This window comes from Halictus rubicundus, chromosome 6, assembly GCF_050948215.1.
Source record: "Halictus rubicundus isolate RS-2024b chromosome 6, iyHalRubi1_principal, whole genome shotgun sequence".
Lineage (NCBI taxonomy): Eukaryota > Metazoa > Arthropoda > Insecta > Hymenoptera > Halictidae > Halictus > Halictus rubicundus.
In genome coordinates this window covers 2,881,036-2,901,290 of record NC_135154.1, presented here as the reverse complement: position 1 = coordinate 2,901,290, position 20,255 = coordinate 2,881,036, and the positions used below count along the sequence as shown (strand labels likewise).

Below are 20,255 nucleotides of genomic sequence, written 5' to 3'. Positions count from 1 at the left end.
ACAGGCGCGATGACCGACAAGGGATAGTTTCCTGCTGTACCACAGAACGCGCGATAAAGTAGATTACTAGAAATAGACAGAAAACGAGTCGGAAGGGCTTAGGGCTAACAGGGGCCGGTTCACCAGCGGCACGTTGCTTTAACTGGCGCCAAGATGGCGGATGACGCCAAGCGCACGTGGCGAATTAGTTTTTAACTATTTATATGCAACAGAGAGCTTATCTATGCACCCAATATGTAAACTCGACGCTGTTTGGGGACGACGAATCGATTGGGACTAGTTTCAACCCTTAAAAAGGCCTAAATAAAAAGATATTTTTCGGGGGGGGGGGGTGAAAAACAATAAATTAATTAGAAAACCAGTGTTCTTCCAAACGTAAAAGTTATTTACAGTTTTCCGATAGGATAAGTAGTTTTGATTTTACAGCATTTTAAAACAGAAGAAATACAGCTAGAACAAGCTTCAACACAGCCTAGAGGTATAGAGGCTTGCCAGCCGTCGTCTCCAGAAAGCGGGCGTGTAGGGCAATGAACTCGAAAAGCGTTAGAAATATGAATTTTATTTATTGATTTAGGATAGTTTAACTTTAGAAAATAAGACATAGGACGTTTTACCCTTCGGCTGTTAACGGACAAGGGTAAACTCTGAAAAAGAAGACAATATAACGACCGCGCTCACCTACAGGTAGCACGGATGAAAAACGATCGAATTTCGAAATAGAAACGGGGTTACTCGAGGCCAAACCGCGACCGAACAACAACTCGCGGTCGAAAAACGGTGGGAGTGCCGAGCAGGAGGGGGTAGTCACATAGGTCATGCGAGCCCCAGCCAGCAAAGTTCAAATCAGAGCGAAGTGAACCTCAACGGAATACGGAGCTAGTTTCAAAGTTTTAGTAGAATCCAACGGAATTTACATAGAAATTTTGAGTTTTTCATTTTATTCAAAGTAATAATGGCAATTTTAATTTTAATTGAGTAATTAATTAATTAATATTATTAATTGTGATAATTAATCCCACGAAGGGACGGAATTTCGGGATTTTCGCGCGGAAAAGTGAAAGCGGGGGTTAATTAATTTCAATTAATTAGTTAATTTGTCGCTAATTACTCTATTGCGCGTAATAATTTTTGAAGAAACTGTTCGATTTAATTAACAAAAGCGATAATTAACGGACAGTGAAACCGCTTACGGCCGAAAGCGAGGAGAAAAAACTTTCGACGGGGTTTTTACTTGAATAAATTAATTAAATTAATTGACAAACCGCGACGAAAAGGACCTTAAGCGAGTGGACTGAACTAGAAATTAGTTAGTTAATTAAAAGGTGAAAAATAAGTGAACAATTGGGACTGGAAAAAATAGAGAAGCAGAGATCGAGAATACCCGCTATCCGACATACCGAGAAAGGAGGCCACACCGCGAGGGGTCGGTCAAATTTCGAAGAAATAAGGTAGGAAAAGGGGTACAAAGATACTGCAGAATAGTGAAAAGAATAGATTACTCCATAGGGAATAGGCTAAAACGATTAGGATAAATAGCACACCCGTTAGAAAAAGGGTTATGGTCGAGATTCGCCTAACTGATTTTTCAAAGTTGTCCGATCGGCGTGAAAATTGACATCTGATTATTTCGAGGGGTAACTAAGAGATAGGGGTGAATTGGAAGAGATCTCTCCCGGGTGGGAAAAATTTTTCGATGCCCCCTCCCCTTTTCGAGAAACCCCGTAGTGACGAAACAACCCGCCTACCCCCCTTTTTCACGAAAAACCGGCTTTTGTGAGCAGAAGAAAGCGTTTTTCGGAAAAACTAACCATAGGCCGCGTGTGGGAACCTAAGGGCTAAACGACAAAGCGATAAAAAAGGGGGGTTTATCACGCAAAAACACCCACTTCCCTCTTGGCGGAAACGCCAAAAAGGGCCTTTTTGGGCGTTTTTCGGGAACTCCCGATAAATTTACCTCTACAGGGGTATTAGGAATCGATGGGAATATAGCTTCGGCGAGAAATAAATAATAGAAAATTAAAAAAATTATGTTATCCCATACGATAAGTTAAGAGGAAAAATATAATTTTGATACCATTCATTTATTTTTTCGGTAGAAGGCTAAGTAAAGATAAGATTAGAATAGACTAAATAGAAAATTATATAATTAGAGTATATAAAATTAAAAACAGCGTGCGAATAAAATTAGAATTAAAACCACCTAAGCCAAGTATAATTAGATTATAATAAACGTAGGTTACCTGTATAGAATAGGAATTATATTAACAAAGCGTGCGAGCTCAAACAAGAAAAGAATATTTTTCTACTCTCCGTGAGATAAAATAATTTTTGTTAATTTGGTAGCGAACACTGTGGCGTAATAGAATTAAGACGATTTTGTAATTTTCGGAATACCAAATAGAGACAAATACCCTTAAAAAAAAAAAAGGAGGACTAATCTTGTTTAAGGGGGCCGGCAGGGTTTGAAATCCATATACTTATGCATGGGTCAAAACCTTTTCAAACTATCGCTTCAATATTCCAATGAGCAGTTTAGAAGTGGTCAATTGTGTTTCCTAAAAGTCCAATGTATGTCTGTATAGAGCCCAAATTGCGAATTTCTACCTCATCGTGGAGTAATTTGTAATATTCGGCAGAAAATTCGAATTCTGAAGCAAGTATGACGTCACAAGATGGCTGCCGCTGAGAGATTCTCTTAATTTCGCGAGATTTAGTGTTCGTATCGAAAAAACGGCTCTATACAGACATAGCAAAGCCATGTACAAACACGGTGGTATGTATTTTCAATTGATTACTTACTTATTTAAGACGTAAAATGACTAGAAAAAAGGCACAATTTTGCGGTTCCGGTTACTAGCGCCACGGTCTCTCCGCGGCAAACACTGTACGTTGCGATAGAATACGGTCGATAATGCAGATCGATAGTACAGGTTTACGTATGTACGATATGTATGCTGCCGAATATTGTAAATTACTCCACGATGAGGTAGAAATTTGAAATTTGGGCTTTATACAGACATAGATTGAACCTTTGGGAAAGACAATTGACTGTAACCGTGTCGGTTACATATCGATGTATCGCGTGTATCCGACAGCGATACCGACTCCACCACACCATTCTATTACGTTGCTCGCGAGTCCAAACGTAAAGTGGCCTTCATCAGAGTCTGGCATCGTTCAGAAACCAATTTACGTTCGTTCTGCGCATCTTCGCTCTTATTGGCTCCCTGCCCAATGCACTATGCATGCGTGGAGCGGACTGATGTGACGCCATGTCCGGCAGCGGCATTCGCAACCAAATACGCGGTGTGTCAAAGTGTTTTGGAAGCAAATTTAAATAGCGAAAGCTTGAACGCGTACTTCATAGCTAATATATATAGTATTTATAGTTTATTTATACACGTAGTATTTATAGTTCATATGTTATATAGTTTATAGTTTTTTATAGTTTATAGTTTTTTATATTTTATAAAATGGACAACGAAGTTCTTGGTCCGTCAAGACTGTCGCCAACAAAAAGAAATCCAACAGGAAAGGTAAGCTCGCGTTGAGTCAAAATATAAAAATATTTCTTTTTTTTTTAAATCCCTGGGGACCGGCAGTGAACTTTCCGTGTGGCCGGCGCAGGTCCCTGAGGACCGGCACTATAATTTTCGTTTGGCTGGTGTCGGTCCGTAGGACCGACAGTATTATAGTTAAAAAATAAATATAGTCTCAATGAAATGTGATCAAATAGCGAAAATAGAGCGACAAAGAAGAATTCCTTATTTCTTGGCGGTACCCTACAACATTGTATCGCTCGCCGGCTGCCGGCTGAACGGAAAGGACAGCAAATTCGGCGCCGGGCTCAACGTGTTAATTAATTAAAAATCTGTATTTTTTCTGTTTCTAGTTCGTTGGATCTTCGCAGAAGAAAGTTATTGTAAATTTATACATACAGTGACTCACGAAATTGATCACATAGTAGTTTGTTTCTAGTTTTTCTTAAAATACAGTTTTCTTAGGACAGTTAACGCTTGAACAAAGTCACGTAGGTTGTTTGTTTACATCTCCCCTTGACGCTGAATACAATGTTAGTTGATCTGGTCCTTCAGATCTAGCTAGTAGTGTCCGAACTGTTGCTTGCTGCACTTGATCGATTTTGTGAGTTTAGATTTTCAAAGTGTAAGAATTTTGTTTGGTTCCTGTTAACCTTTTTCTTCGCTTATTATACACTAGATTATTCAACTGTAGTCAGTAAGTAATATATAATAGTCAGTAAGTACGCACGAATTGTGTAATAGCTTATACGATATTATTTTTTTATTAATATTTAATAATATTTTGTATAGTGAAACCAATCGCTCAAAACGTCGTACAAGAGATCGTAAAAGAACTTAAGGCAGGTGTTTCACATAGAACACTAGCAAATAAATATCAATGTTCGGTAGGAATGATTAGCAATATTAGAAAAAAATATGCAGAGAATGTCACGAGGAATAAAGCTGGCCGTAAGCCGAAACTTTCCGACACTATTAAGCGTAGTATAATTCGTTCTATAAGGTCAGGAGAAGTAGATAATGCCGTACAAATAAAAAATAGGTTGAAAACATTTGATAACATACACATTAGTGCTGAAGGAGTTCGGAGAGCATTACGAGAAGCTGGTATGAAGGGAAGAGCCAAAGTGAAAAAACCGCTCTTAACAAAACGCCACATGATGTTACGTTTAAAATTTGCCAAACACTACGTAAACTTTTCTTTACAAGACTGGGAACGCGTAATTTGGTCGGATGAGACTAAAATAAATAGATTTGGGTCTGATGGAAAAGAATGGATCTGGAAAAAACAAAATGAAAAGTTAAGCCGGCGACTTGTTCGTCCTACAATAAAATTTGGAGGAGGAAACATTATGGTATGGGGCTGCATGACTGCCTTAGGTGTAGGTATGGCTCATCGTATAGATGGGAGAATGACGGCAAAGGATTATGTAAATATTTTAAACACTTCCTTGGTAGGAAGTATGCAAAAGCTGCAACTAAATATAAGGGATACCATTTTCCAACACGATAATGATCCCAAACATACGGCTCGGATTACCAAATCATGGCTCCAAAGTAAAGGGTTTAATGTTTTAGAATGGCCACCTCAGTCACCAGACCTAAACCCAATCGAAAATCTTTGGAGCCAATTAAAAAAAGACATGGCCGATTTCCAAGAGACAAATTCCAACTTGTCTTTATTATGGGAAAATGTTTTGAACAAGTGGAACCAAATTACAAGTGAACAATGTAAAAACCTCGTTGAAAGTATGCCCAGGAGAATTCAAGCTGTTATTGATGCCAAAGGCGGATATACAAAATATTAAAACTATTAGATGCTAAGTCACGTTATTGATCAAATTCAGTATTCTGTTTATTGTTTAATTATTGTTCTAATAAATAATATTTCCGATACGTTCTGTATTTTTTTTATTAAGAGAACAACTTCAGTTATTGATCAGATGCATTTCCAAAAATCTATAATTAGTCACTACATTTTGATTAAATAAAAAGTATGGCAAAGGAAAGTATTTGATCAATTTCGTGAGTCACTGTATTTACAATGAAGGAAAATCCCGAAATAAGATATGTAGATCTTATTGCGCGTCTGTCGGAGATGACATGCATTGGGCGCACAACGATTAGAAAAACAGTGTCAGAATATAAGACGACCGGCACGGTATCATCGCCTAATAAGAAAAGGCCGCGGATGAATATTTTAGAAAAAACTTCTGATGAAGATATTCTCGCGATCAGAAAGAAAGTGCACGACTTTTGGTTCCGGCGGGAGATATCAAACATGAAGAAAATTTTAGAAGCTGTAAACAGCGATGAGAACCTGCCATCCTTCAGCGAGACAACGTTGTATCGTCTTGCAACGAGACGCATGTGTCTCGTTGCGAGTCGATTTGTACCTTAGCCCGCACCAATCACTGGTGCGGGCCAGCCGCGCGCCAATCCGCGAATCCAGCCCGGGCGCGGACCAATCGGCGTGTGCCGAAGATTCGCGAACGAGCACACGAGGTCCGCGTTCGGGCTATAAAGATCGCGACGGAACCATCCGAAGCCGGAGTTGGTCTGGAGCAGCTCTCGGGCGAACACCCGAGCCCAGATCCTCTCGCAGCCGCGCTGAATCGTGCTAGCGGCGGTATACTATCGGGCGAACACGACGAAGCGTTGGGATCGGCTGAAGCGTAAGTGGGTTTACGTCCCATACGTGAAACCGAGACCGCGACCGGATTCTGGGAGGCAGTCGATCGACGGCCTGCTCTTTTCAGAGCACCGTAGCTTCGACACTCCGGACCGTCATTCCCACCACTCGGACCTGTTCCCGCGTCCCGCACTCCCCTCCGGGATCCTGCGTCGCGCTCCGGACGTTTAGTCTCCAATCGGCCGCAGCAGCGTGTGGAACTCGCCTCTCGGTATACTACCGGAGACGAGCGACCTCGCCGGTTTCGGGCCGTAGGCATTAGGTTTACGTCTGTGCCTACGTGCTCGAGCCGCGGTTGTGCGGAGACGACGGGCGGGGCGTTCCGCGGATTTCGTACCCCTCCTCTCCGCGCCCCGCGTGCCCAGCCGACGGAGGAAACCACGTCAGTTCACTACAGCTCGCTGGGCCGCGGCCGTGACAACACCTCGAGAGTCGGGAGAGTTCGGGACCGCGCCGAGAGCGCCCGAACCGGACACCGCATCAGCGAGCACGACTCGCCCGAGTTCCACGCGTACCGCGCTTTCACGCGTACCGCGCCTTCACGCGAACCGCGCCGCGTACCGTATCGAGGAAAACTCCGGTTCCTCGCCGAGACACTCCGGACCACCGCGAACCGTACCGAGACCGGAAACCGTACCAGCGCCCCGCGGATAATTTAGGTTAAGTTCGTTCGATCCGCGTCCGGGGATACCGATGCCCCGTGTATTAATTAGGCTAAGCTCGCGTCGTCGTAACCTCGTTCAATTAAGATATCCGTACCGGGCGTCTACGCTCACAGTTTTGTTCTGTTTTGTTATAACCAGGCCGGTGGAGAGGCAGGTTGCCACCGCCAGCCCGTCGCCGGACCGTCCGGGAACCCAGGCGACCGGAACACCTGACTAGAATATCTTTTCATTTCTTTGTTAATATAACTAAAATATCATTTCGTTTCTTGCACTAATAGCCAAATAAAATATCTTTTCGTTCGTTCACTACCAAATTAGCGTTTCTCATTTAAAGACCTTATCCTCCCTCCCCAAAGAACCCTGGCCGCTGAGCGAATCCAGGGGAGGGCACGCGCGCATCGCTCGCGCCTCACGCAAGCGAGACGCAACCGTTACAGTCTTCTGAAGCGGATGGAATTTAAATTTGTTGTGAGGAAGCGGAATAGTGCCTTAATAACGCAGCCACACATCATTTGCTGGCGACAGGAATATATTCGAGCTATTCGGAAATACCGAGCAGGTGGCCGTTTCATCTATTTCCTAGATGAAACGTGGATAAACGCCGGGGACTTCAGAAGAAAATTGTGGGTGGACAGCAGCGTCAGCTGCTCAAGAAACGCTGCAGAGAGAGGCCTGTCAACGGGCATGCCTGCACCTGCAGGAAATGGTAAGCGATTGATTATTTCGCACGTCGGATCAACAGACGGGTTTGTACCTGGGGCCCTCCTTTGTTTTGAGGCGAAAAAAAAATACTGAAGATTATCATAATGAGATGAATGGGGACACATTTTTCGAATGGTTCCGCTCATTTTTGCCCATGCTGCGAGATGGGGCCGTAATTGTTATGGATAACGCTCCATATCATAGCGTTAAAGTACACAAATACCCAACAATGGGGTGGAATAAGAAACAAATTGTAACGTGGCTGGAGGGTAAGGGGAAAGTGGTGGACCCACAAAAGTTCAAACCTGAATTGTTTAAATTAGTCGATAAATACCGGCAACCTTGCAATAATTATGTTATCGACGAATTTGCAAAACAGCACGGACATATTGTGTTACGCCTTCCCCCTTATCATTGCGAAATAAACCCCATTGAATTAGCATGGGCAAAAGTTAAAGATTACATAAGAGCGCGTAATACAACGTACAAGTTGGCAGATGTTTGTCAACTTGTACTTGAAGCTATGGAAAATGTGTCCGCTGAGTCTTGGCAGAATTTTATTCGCCACACAATAAAGGTGGAGGACAAGTTTGTAGAGCTCGAGCAAGTAACAGAATCCATTTTGGGTGATGACAACGGCGAGTGGCTGAACGCGTCTGATGCCTCCGACTGCGAAATTTAAATAGTGTAATTTTTAGTTTAATTTTTAATTTAATTTTCAGTGGGATTTTTAGTGCAATTTTTAGTTTAATTTTTAGTGGGATTTTTAGTGCAATTTTTAGTTTATTTTTTAGTGCAATTTTTAGTTTAATTTTTAGTGGGATTTTTAGTGCAATTTTTAGTTTATTTTTAGTTTAATTTTTTATCCAATTTTTCCCACAATCCCCAAGCCATCCAATAATCCATCCTTATCCATTCCTGATGGAAGAAAACCACCACCTTCTCGTGGTTTCCATTGAGCAACGACACCTTTTTTTATAAACGAAGTTATAATCAAAAAGGTGCCGTTGGCCAAGAGTGGTTATATTATAATGTAGTTCTCCGAAAATAGGGTATACGAGGTTTGCTGGTATTGTTTTGAGACCACCAGTATAGACAACCGACCATTTTCCTTGACCGTAGCGATGCTCGGCTGGCGATGCTTTTTTTGTTGCGCACGTAAAACCAATAAAGAAGTAAAGTCATTTTTGATTTTGCAGATGCCAGGGACGGTTTTATGGCCTAATCCTTGACGTCTGCAAGCGGACCGTCCTAATGGTTATTATGGTCGCCAACCGTGTGCCGCTACACCTACTTATTGCGGGCTGAAGTTCTGGCAATCGTCACTTAAATGACCAGGCCCTCAACCCGACCTCCTATGGCATGCACTTGGGAAGGATGGAATTTCCGCGTCCGAAAATTCCCACGTTCCCACACACCATGGTTGCTTCATTTACATGTTTCAACTAAAAACGTAAAGAAAGAATTCATTTACATTTTCTGACATTATACAGTTAATTATCGAGGTTGAAAAAATTATATTACTATAGTCCAATCCTTTCTAAATAAAACAAAAAAAAAAAAATTAGCGCAATCGGACAAACTGTTCCTAAGATAAAAATTCGTAAATGAAGCCCATTTTCGCCACTCATTTCCTACCCACTTCTTCTGCCTATTAATCTGTACTTTTGTTCTACCGCGTATATTAATCTCGCAGTCTACAAAGTGGGGACTGAGTAATGGAGTAGGGAGTCTGAGGAGCTCGCAGCGCCCCCAACGTCTTCCGGGCTGCGCGAAATAGTGCCAGACTCTGATGAACGCGACTTTAGAGAAGGACCGCGAGATATCGCGATACCATTCGAGTTGCGCACGCATCGATCCCCACTCGATAACGATCGAAGGAGGTCGATGCGATCCGGCACTCTACGTCTGGAAGCGGTCCGGGAAACACCTAATAGTAAATTGTGTCTGTTCGACGAAAACCGGTACGCGTTCGAGAAATCAAACCGACTTAGCAAAGCAAGGCAAACCGTCCTTCCTACTCTCAACGTGTACGGCCCTCAAACCGAGGAGTCACGAGCACAAACCGCGCCGTGGCACTGTCGTAACATTTTGTAAAGTTCCGTGACTCTCGGTCGCGACCGCGTAGCAGTCAAGAAGAATCATAGAATTTCTACGTGTTTAAACATTGCTTTGAAAAGTGTTAAAATTACCAATTGTACGGAAAAGTGTTCCGATCACTCTTGAATGTAACTTGCAGCGAGCAAGTCGCGTAGGTGAGAAGCGACGGCGAGCGGAGAACGCCGTATATCAATCCGACACAATTTCATAAAGTTAGAGAGCTGCGTCTCACAGAAATAGAAACGCGTCGTGTTGAGTGCAATCGACGCGTCGAACAGACACAATACATTCGTCTCGCGATACAAATCCTAATTCAAGGTAAAAGCATAGTTACTGGGTACGTAGAAGTATCGTTTGAGAGATACTGTGCGTACCGCACGGGTCGAAGCGAGACAGTCGATCATCGCATGATCGCGGTTGTTCCTTCGAAACCTCGACAGAGCGTACACTGAGGCCACGAATCGTGCCAAAGGGTGGACTCCTGGGTTCCGTGGAATCACCGAGGTTTGGTGTCGGTCTCAACCGGATTCGAGGCGATTGTACTTCGTACGATCGCGGCTACTCTGTCGTCACCTAATCAGAGATTACTCCAAGGCCACGTATCGTGCCAAATGGTAGACTCCTGGGTCCCGTGGAGCGACCGAGGTTTAGTGCGAGTCTCCCCCGAATCGGTACGATAGAGCATCGCACGATCCCGAGTATTCCGTCTTGACCTTTGTCAGAGATCACTCCGAGGCCACGTATCGTGCCAAAGGGTGAACCTATTGGTCCCGTGGAATAACCGAGGTCTAGTGTGCGTCTCTACTGAATCGAGACGATCGAGCTATGCACGATCGTGGGCACTCTGCCGTGACCGGTACCCGAGAACACTCCGAGGCCATGTATCATGCCAGAGGGTAGACTCGTGCGTCCCGTGGAGTGACCAAGGTTTAGTGTGCGTCTCCACCCAGGCCACTTGTACGAACAGCGGGCAGGTGCCTGGATGGTTTGACGGGTACGACGTCGTTCGATCGCGGAATTCGGGTCAGATTGGAGCGATCGGACTTTGCACGATCACGGGCACTCTGCCGCCGCCTTGTCTGAGACTGCTCAGAGGCCACGTTACGTGCTGAAGGGCAGGCTCATTGGAAGCGTGGAGTGACGGCGATTTTGTGTGTGTCTCCATCCTGATCACTCGTACGATCGTCCGGCCGAGTGTAAGGATGGTCAGACGGGTCACGAACTGCTCTTCGCGGGGCGTGATCCACGCTGGGTCATTATTCTAAATTGATTCCGAAAACCGGACGTAGAGTCGAGCGAGCGTACCGCGAGCGATCGACACGCGTTGAAACGATTTATTTACGCGTCGCGAACCTTCTACGCAGGAGCCCGACGTGTATTGTTCTACTCGTCACCGCGGTGGTATTTGTTTTGTATACAGTTCTTGCCAGAATATAGATATCCTTTGTTACCATATCTGGGTCTATAACATCTCATTTAACTCGTCCAAACCTCGCCGCTTTCCAGTGCCTGGAGGCACGAATCCATTCTATCTCGCGAACTCGCGGGTTTTCGAAGAATAGGGTAGTAACCGGCCCTGCGAGACGATGAAAGATAATTTCGAGAACTGAAGTAGGGATACAGGTAGCAACGTACTCGGGTAGAGTGAAAAGAAAGGAAAGTACGGTTACATGACCATTTATAAACTGCTCGTTGCAACATTGAAGCGGCAATTTGAAAAGGTTTCTGACCCTTGCACTTGTCGCTACGCATCTCGTAACGCCAGGCTTGTTTCGAACGCCTCGCGAGCGGCGGCATGCTGTCGAATATTGTTAATTACTCTACGATGAGGTAGAAATTCGAAATTTGGGCACTGTACAGACATAGATTGAACCTTTGGGAAAGACAATTGACCATCTATAAACTGCTCGTTGCAACATTGAAGCGGCAATTTGAAAAGGTTTCTGACCCTTGCACTTGTCGCTACGCATCTCGTAACGCCAGGCTTGTTTCGAACGCCTCGCGAGCGGCGGCATGCTGCCGAATATTGTTAATTACTTCACGACGAGGTAGAAATTAGAAATTTGGGCTCTGTACAGACATGGATTGAACCTTTGGGAAAGATAATTGACCATTTATAAACTGCTCCTTGCAATATACCTGAGCCCCACACTACCCCAGTCTGGGGTGTGCGTGAGGTATTTTCCCCCTCTTCCTTACAAAAAGAAAGGTATACCTTTTTCGTGTAAATAATAAGCTTAATTAAAATGTAAATAAACGTTACCTCTATATCATAAATTTTCATTAAATCTTGTACACAAGCGTATTCTTCTTATTTCATTTTATAGTTATATAAAATTATTATTATTGTAGTGACTGTGCGAGAGAGAGAGAGAGAGAGAGAGAGAGAGAGAGAGAGAGAGAGAGAGAGAACGTGCGTGAATATGAAACGACAAATGAGTGATGGAATTTATTTGAAACGGGGCAAATGATAGGTTGGATGAGGAAAGTGTGAGAGGGAATGTTCGAGAGAACGAGAGCCAAACAAGAAGCATCCACTCCACTTGGGTCAACTACGCAACACAGCTCAATCTGCTGAACAATTTGGCGTTCGAACGACGAATTCTTCTCCCGGACGCAGTAAACATCCAACTCCACGGATTCTGCGACGCTAGCGAGAGCGGTTATGGAGCCTGCATCTATCTGTTGTCCAGCAACACCAGTGGCCAAATTCAGTCCAGATTGCTGTGTGCAAAATCTCGCGTAGCTCCTCTCAAGGCAGTCTCCCTGCCTCGTCTTGAACTATGCGGAGCACAACTCTTGGCCAAGCTGTATCACAACATCCTTCGATCCATTCACGTAAGAATCGATCAAACCGTCTTCTGGACCGATTCAACCATCACGCTTCACTGGATCAACTCTTCGTCACATCTGCTGAAGACATTCGTCGCGAATCGAGTTTCCGACATTCAAACAAAAACCTCTGCCAACACGTAGAGACACATTCCGTCGGAAGATAATCCAGCTGATTGTCTATCCCGTGGTCAATTGCCATCTGAATTCATTCAGAATACTCTCTGGCAGACCGGTCCAACATGGCTCACGCAAGAAGAAGCTCTTTGGCCATATCTTCAACTTCCCGCACTGGACCTCATTCCAGAAGCGAAACGGACAACTTGTCTCATAACATCCACAACAGCTCCGCTTGAAATACTGCAACGATACTCGTCCATCAACAAACTTCGACGAATCATCGCATATTGTCTTCGATTCAAACGAGACAACCGCTTCAAGGGTTCAGTGTCATCCAACGAACTGAACATAGCCAACAGGACGATCCTTCGCATGGTGCAACGTGAATGCTTTGCCAACGAGATGCAAGATCTTTCTCAAGGACGAAGAGTTCATCGTAAAAGCAAGCTCACCACTCTGGACCCATTCCTCGATCGAGATGGCATCATCAGAGTAGGAGGACGTCTGAAACACGCGAACATTCCATATTCGCAACAACATCCGATTGTGCTTCCACGATCCCATCACATTACGACGCTCATCATCCGAGACGATCACATTCGTAACATGCATGCTGGGATACAAGCTACTCTGTACAGCGTAAGACAACGATACTGGCCCATCGATGGTCGAAATCAAGCGCGCAGAGTCATCCGGCAATGCATGAAATGTTTCCGTGCAAATCCACCAAACACGGACTACATGATAGGAAACCTGCCGAAGGCTCGAGTAAACGAAGATCGACCATTCAGCAACGTAGGCATCGATTACTGCGGACCCTTCTACATCAAGGAGAAGAAATTCCGCAACCGGAATCGTGTCAAGGTCTACGTCGCCGTCTTCGTATGTCTCGCCGTGAAGGCAGTTCACATGGAGCTGGTCAGCGATATGACCACTGAAGGATTCTTAGCAGCCCTGCGCCGATTCATCGCTCGACGAGGGAAATGTCGAGCCATCCATTCCGACAACGGATCCAACTTTGTCGGAGCCTGTCACGAACTCGACGATATTCATCGCCTACTCATCTCGCAGGAGCATCAACAGAAGGTAGATGCCTACCTGAGCAACGAAGGGATCAAATGGCACTTCATCCCACCACGATCACCACACTTCGGAGGCTTATGGAAAGCGGCAGTAAAATCCTTCAAGCATCACGTTAGACGGGTTATTGGTAACGAATTGCTAACCTTCGAACAATTTAACACCTTCATTATCGAAGTAGAGGCCATCCTGAACTCTAGACCTCTTACTCCGCTTTCAACGGATCCTAACGATCTCTGCGCTTTAACGCCGGGTCACTTTTTGGTCGGCAGCGCACTTAATACTTTGCCTGAGCTTGATTTCAGTGAAACTCCTTCCAACAAACTCTCCACTTGGCAACATCTGCAAAAAATCAAACGGGATTTCTGGACGAGATGGTACAAGGAGTACCTGAACGAGCTCAACATTCGCCACAAATGGACCAGCGGCAACCATGGAATCGAGAAGGGAACGCTCATCCTCATCAAGGAGGACAACCTACCACCACTGCAGTGGGCCCTCGGACGGGTTCTCGAAATCCACCCTGGCACAGATGGCATCATCCGAGCTGTCACCATCCAAACTCTACAAGGAACCGTTAAGCGAAACATTCGACAACTTGCGCCGCTACCCATTAATTTAAGCCAGGATAATTGTAATTGATCCGTATCCTCTCAACGGGGGGAGTATGTTCCGTCCTCAACGGACTTTCTAAACTGCCTGGCATTCATCAAAACAGCTGTTTAGATTCTTTTAGTCGAACTAGCTGCAATTTAAATTTAATGGCTTTAGTACACGAAGACGACCCATTCTTCAAATGAGCGTTATTCCTTTAGTAACCTTAGGTTTATTGTATATATAATTAAGTTATCGTAATCAATGCCGTCGAACCGTCCGGCAATAAAACAATTAATACGCGTGCGTTCAATGGGACATCGGGACTCTCCTCAAGCGACCCTACGTTTACGACGGTCCGCCCATTCATATCTACTTCGGTCCCTAGCTCGGGTACCTGATGTACCGATATTTGTACGATTCTTTCGGGTTTTCCGCACCAGCCAATCAGCCGCTAGTCATTCAACTCAGCGTATAAAAAGGGTAGGCATCAGTTCGAAACTTCACTTCTCAAATTTACTTCGCTTCAGTCACGTCGATGACTTAGTTCTTCCACTCGATTCAACTTGCGCTCGCCACGCCGCTCATCTGTCTGGACTTTTGACTTGTCAAGTCCAGCAGAACCGTCGCATCGATCGACCGCTTACACTTATCTGCGACACCAGTCTAGTCAATAACATTATAAACTCATCATTGTTAAAAGAAACGATTCAACCAAAACAGCTGTCCTTCATTAATTTGACGCACAGCGGTACCAGAATATCGTCATCGCGTAACCGGCCTTACAACCCGGTTAGATTCAAAAGAATCGCGGCATTTCGGTACATGTGTAGGCTCATCGAGCCAGCCTACGCTACAGACTCCTCTGTGGGCTCCTTGCTTGCCCCCTGCGCGGTCTACTCCGCGGTCTCCCTCGCGTGCTCCTCTGTGGGCTCCTTGCTTGGCCCCTGCGCGGGCTACCCCGCCGTCTCCCCCACGCACTCCTCGCTGGGCCCCTCCGCGGCCTCCGCCATGACGGCCGCGGCCTCCTTCTATATCCAGCCGTTTCTGTCTCCGCTGGCCCCGTTTTCTTTGGCGGTATTCCGCCCTCTTTATCAGTTTGGCTAGTTTATTCTGAAAACTAATGTTATTATTTATAATTGTTCGAAATGTTCGAATTAGAATTAGAATTGATTATTCTATATTGACTTACGTATGAATAATCATCCAGCCTGGCTAGGGCTCTCTCTTCTGCGGGTGCCGTGGGCGGTGGGCCAGAATTGTTCATTGGCTTCGGGATGCGGGACGCGATGGGCGGTGGCGTGTCACCGACTCTTACAGGGATCCGCGACGCCCTTGCCTTTGGGGCTGCTCGCTTCCCCTCCGGATCTTGTCGGAGCGACAGCTTTTCCAATTTACTCCGTGCAGGTTCCATTATTCTGGAAAAGAAAAAAAATTATGTTATAAGATTATCGAAGGAGTAAAAATGTATATATGTGAAAAAACGTTTTCTAGCGTCCAGAAGAAAAACAATATACAAATGAAATAATAGTTGATTTGATTCGTTGGACGCGTGTTATAGTGTTGTGTAGAATTTGGAAGTGTGCGAGAACGGTTTTTTCGTGACCGTATCGGATTCGTGAACAAAGATTCTAAGTGACTTCAGGTGTGTAATAATTCGAAAGAATCGGGTACGTAATCGTTGGGATGGGTCGGAAATCCACGGGGTCGAGACGTATCAGTGAAGAGCAAAATTGAATCAACACCATTTTGAACAGCATTTACACCAAAAGACTTGAGTGTTTTCGAGAAGCTAGAAGGATTATTTTATTAGTCAAAGATGTAGGAAAAGTTACATTTTACGTTTTTATCTGGGCCTCTATTGAAACTTCAAAAAATGTGTTCCATTGACTCGAACAAATTATATCCATGCTGAAAATGTTATCGATATTTGTCAATTATAAGTCGAATTCGTTAAAAATTGCAATTTTTCCCAAACGTTTATAACTCGTAATCGAATTAACCAATATCATAGGTTTTATTGACTACATTTTCAGCATCGATACAATTTATTTGAGTCAATAAAACATATTTTTTAAAGTTTCAATATAGGCACAGATAAAAGAATTGTAAAATTCAACTGTTACTATTTCTTTCGCGATTTCAAATAAAATCAAAGTTCAAAAATTTTTTACACCGAATTATTGCACACCAGCAGTCACTCACAATCCGATACGATGCCGAACAAAACATTCTCGCACACTTCCAAATTCTACACAACACTATAACACTTCACCACGCGTTCAACGAATCAAGTTTATTCGCGTAATAAATAAAGAAAAAAATCGATGTTCAAATAAGTTGACTGACAAACGTTTCTTCACCTATATTCGCAATAGACTTTTCTATACTTACGTTGTTTCCACTGTCGAAGTCAACCTCGGAATGAGCCTTCGGTCCCAGCGTCGAGCACGGAGGATCCACCGATTTTCCACCGAGTTGGTCTGGAGCAGCTCTCGAGCGAACACCCGAGCCCAGATCCTCTCGCAGCCGCGCTGAATCGTGCTAGCCGCGGTATACTATCGGGCGAACACGACGAAGCGCTGGGATCGGCCGAAGCGTAAGTGGGTTTACGTCCCCTACGTGAAACCGAGACCGCGACCGGATTCTGGGAGGCAGTCGATCGCCTGCCTGCTCTTGTCAGAGCACCATAGGTACGACACTCCGGACCGTCATCCCCACCGCTCGGACCTGTTCCCGCGTCCCGCTCACCCCTCCGGGATCCTGCGCCGCGCTCCGCACGTTTAGTCTCCGATCGGCCGCAGCAGCGTGTGGAACTCGCCTCTCGGTATACTACCGGAGACGAGCGACCTCGCCGGCTTCGGACCGTAGGCATTAGGTTTACGTCTGTGCCTACGTGCTCGAGCCGCGGTCGGGCGGGGACGACGGGTGGGGTGTTCCGCGGATTCCGTACCCCCTCCTCTCCGCGCCCCGCGGGCCCAGCCGACGGAGGAAACCACGTCAGTTCACTATAGCTCGCTGGGCCGCGGCGGTGACAACACCTCGAGAGTCGGGAGAGTTCGGGATCGCGCCGAGAGCGCCCGACCAGGGAGTGCAAGCTGTAATGGAAATATTTCAACCACTATGTTGCTCCCCTGGTTCATAGGCGGCGTTGGTGGCGTTCTACAGCGCATGCGCAGAACGCTTGCTTTGTTCTGTACCCACGCTGACTGACGCTGACGCTGACATGTTCATTGTTCACAAATTATTACAAGAGTATATTTATAAACAACTTCGGTAAAAGGATATCCTGCAAAGGAAATTGCGAAGAGGACCAGTCGGATTATTTTATTCACACAAAGAATATCATTAATATGAAGAAACAAGATGTGGAAGCAAACCACTCTTTGACTAATATAGAGGTACATTTTAACAGTATAAGCGACGCCCATGTGAAAGATATTTTAGTTGCTGCTATAAAATATATGAAAATAGAACAATGCGACACGTGTAAAGCAGTATTAAAACTCTCGGAATTGGAAAAATTATTTGACACTAGTTTAGTAATAGATATTTGTCATTCAATCATTATTAATAATGTCTGCGAAAGCAATTTAAGTCAAAAAGCATTAAAATATTTAAAAGAAACTATATTATTTTATACAGACCACACGCAACATATCGATGTATTAAAATATACCATTTTTTATAATATATTTCACTATATTTTAAATAGATACATAAAACATGTCAATCAAATTCTAAATAAAAAATTAAAAAATGTACAAATATCAGATATGTCAATTTTCGACGTAGCGTCTGACTACACCAAACATTGTAAATTAAAATAAGTTTTTAATAAATATTTAATTTCATTTAAAGCTGTACCAATTTCTACCCTTTTCACTCGTGTACGCGTGTACATTAAAGTATATATGTATAGGTACGGTATATAGAGTTGTGTGAGTGACGCGAGTATCTGTGTATAAGTATGTAGCGTTTATATCTATATATACTGTCATTAGTTCTCTCCCCTGACTCCTAGGCGGCGCTAAAATACTGGTCAGATTTTTAACACGGCAGCTTACCCCCCCTGCGCCCGACTCAGACGTCGCTACAGCGAGCACGGCTCGCCCGCGTTCCACGCGTACCGCGCTTTCTCCGCGTACCACGACTTTACGCGAACCGCGCCGAGGGCGCCCGAATAAAGCACCGTTCCAGCGAGCACGGCTCGCCCGCGTTCCACGCGTACCGTTTCCCCCTCGCACCGTATCGAGGAAAACTCCGGTTCCTCGCCGGGACACTCCGGACCCACGCGAAGCGTACCGAGACCGGAAACCGTACCGGCGCCCCGCGGTTAATTTAGATTTAGTTCGTGCGTAATTAGGATAAGCCGCGTTGATTAGGCTAAGCTACCCGTGTCGGGCTTCCACGCTCACGGTTTTGTTTCTTTAATTATCACCAGGCCGGTGGAGAGGCAGGCTGCCATCGCCAGCCCGTCACCGGACCGTCCGGGAACCCAGGCGACTGACGAGCTGACCGCTCCACGTTTTTTTTTGACATACATTATTAATATATTATTTTTACTTCGTTTTCATACGCTCACTTATAGTCTCTTACATTCCTTTTTTTCAATTAACGCAATAAAAATATAGTTTCGTTCATTTACCACAAACGCAGCGTGTCTTATTTAACGACCTCATCCTCCCTCCCCAAAGAACCCTGGTCGCTGAGCGAATCCAGGGGAGGGCACGCGCGCCTCGCTCGCGCCTCACGCAAGCGAGACGCCACCGTTACAAGTTGGATGAAGAGATCCTACCGTACTGGAAAATACGACTCCATGTCCGGTGTGGGTGCAATAATTGGATACCACACGCAAAAAGTTTTATTTACTGGAGTGAAGAACAAGATGTGCGTCATATGTCACAACGCTGCCAGAAAGAACGAAAAGCCGAAAAAACATTCGTGCTTCAAAAACTGGGGACGACACCAAACGTCGACAAAAATGGAGAGCGACGCAATTGCAGATGGCTTCGAGACCAGCATAAAAAAAAAAGAGGTCTCGTGTATGCGACACTGATTTCTGACGGCGACAGCAGCGTATATAAAAAAATTTTGGATTGTGACCCGTACAAAGCGGAGATGGTTCGTGTGAAAAAGATTGAATGCACGAACCATTTGCTATGCAACTTCTGCAATAAACTAAAAGATATTGCGAAGAAGACTCCGCCCGGGAAATACAGAAAAGCCGTAGAAAGCAGCGTTTGAAGAATGCGTACGGACATTGCGGAAAGCTGCGGAATACAGAGTGAAGGAAAATTATTCGATCAATCGCAAGATAAATAACTTGCAAAAGGATTTGACGAACATTCCTAGCCACGTCTTTGGAGAACACAAAGAGTGCCGAAGACTCGGATATTTCTGCGACCGCATCGCAAATAATGACGAAGAAAACATGGTGCCGCACCTAATGGAAAACGGAATATATTACAAGATTCAAGATATCTTCCGTCCGCTGATAGCTCACGCTGAAAGTTTGTTATATAATAGCAATAACAACTCACTGGAGAGCTTCAATTCAATCATTGCGAAATATACTGGCGGCAAAAGGATAAATTGGAGTCAGAGGGGATCGTATACCGCGAGATGTGCCGCTGCTGTTATACAGTATAACACAAATGAGGTATTGTCCCGCATTATGCGAGCCAAGCGAAAGGAGCCGCCGAAATGTTTGGAAGCCATGGAGAAACGAAGAAAAGAAGAGAATGAAAACAGAAACCAAAAGCGGAAGTGCTCACCGAAGAAGGCGCGAAAGCCGTTTTCACAGACGACGAGAGACAATGATTACGGACCCAGCGCAAAAAAAACCGGACATGGAGGAACATGTGTTCAACCTAGAGAAGGAAAGACACATGGAAATTCTGCAGGATTTTCAGAATAATAGAAAAACCA

The 20,255-nt window shown here is 44.8% G+C and overlaps 1 protein-coding gene across 1 annotated transcript; it reads left to right on the top strand.

Moving 5' to 3' along the window:
* The first annotated feature begins 4,891 nt into the window (after positions 1-4,891).
* Positions 4,892-14,372, top strand: LOC143355015 (uncharacterized). Its single transcript, XM_076789452.1, has 6 exons — positions 4,892-5,000; positions 5,118-5,261; positions 7,456-7,602; positions 8,039-8,252; positions 12,173-12,536; positions 12,675-14,372. Exons 1-6 carry the CDS (start codon positions 4,892-4,894, stop codon positions 14,370-14,372), a joined length of 2,676 nt encoding a protein of 891 aa, XP_076645567.1.
* Positions 14,373-20,255: the final 5,883 nt, after the last annotated feature.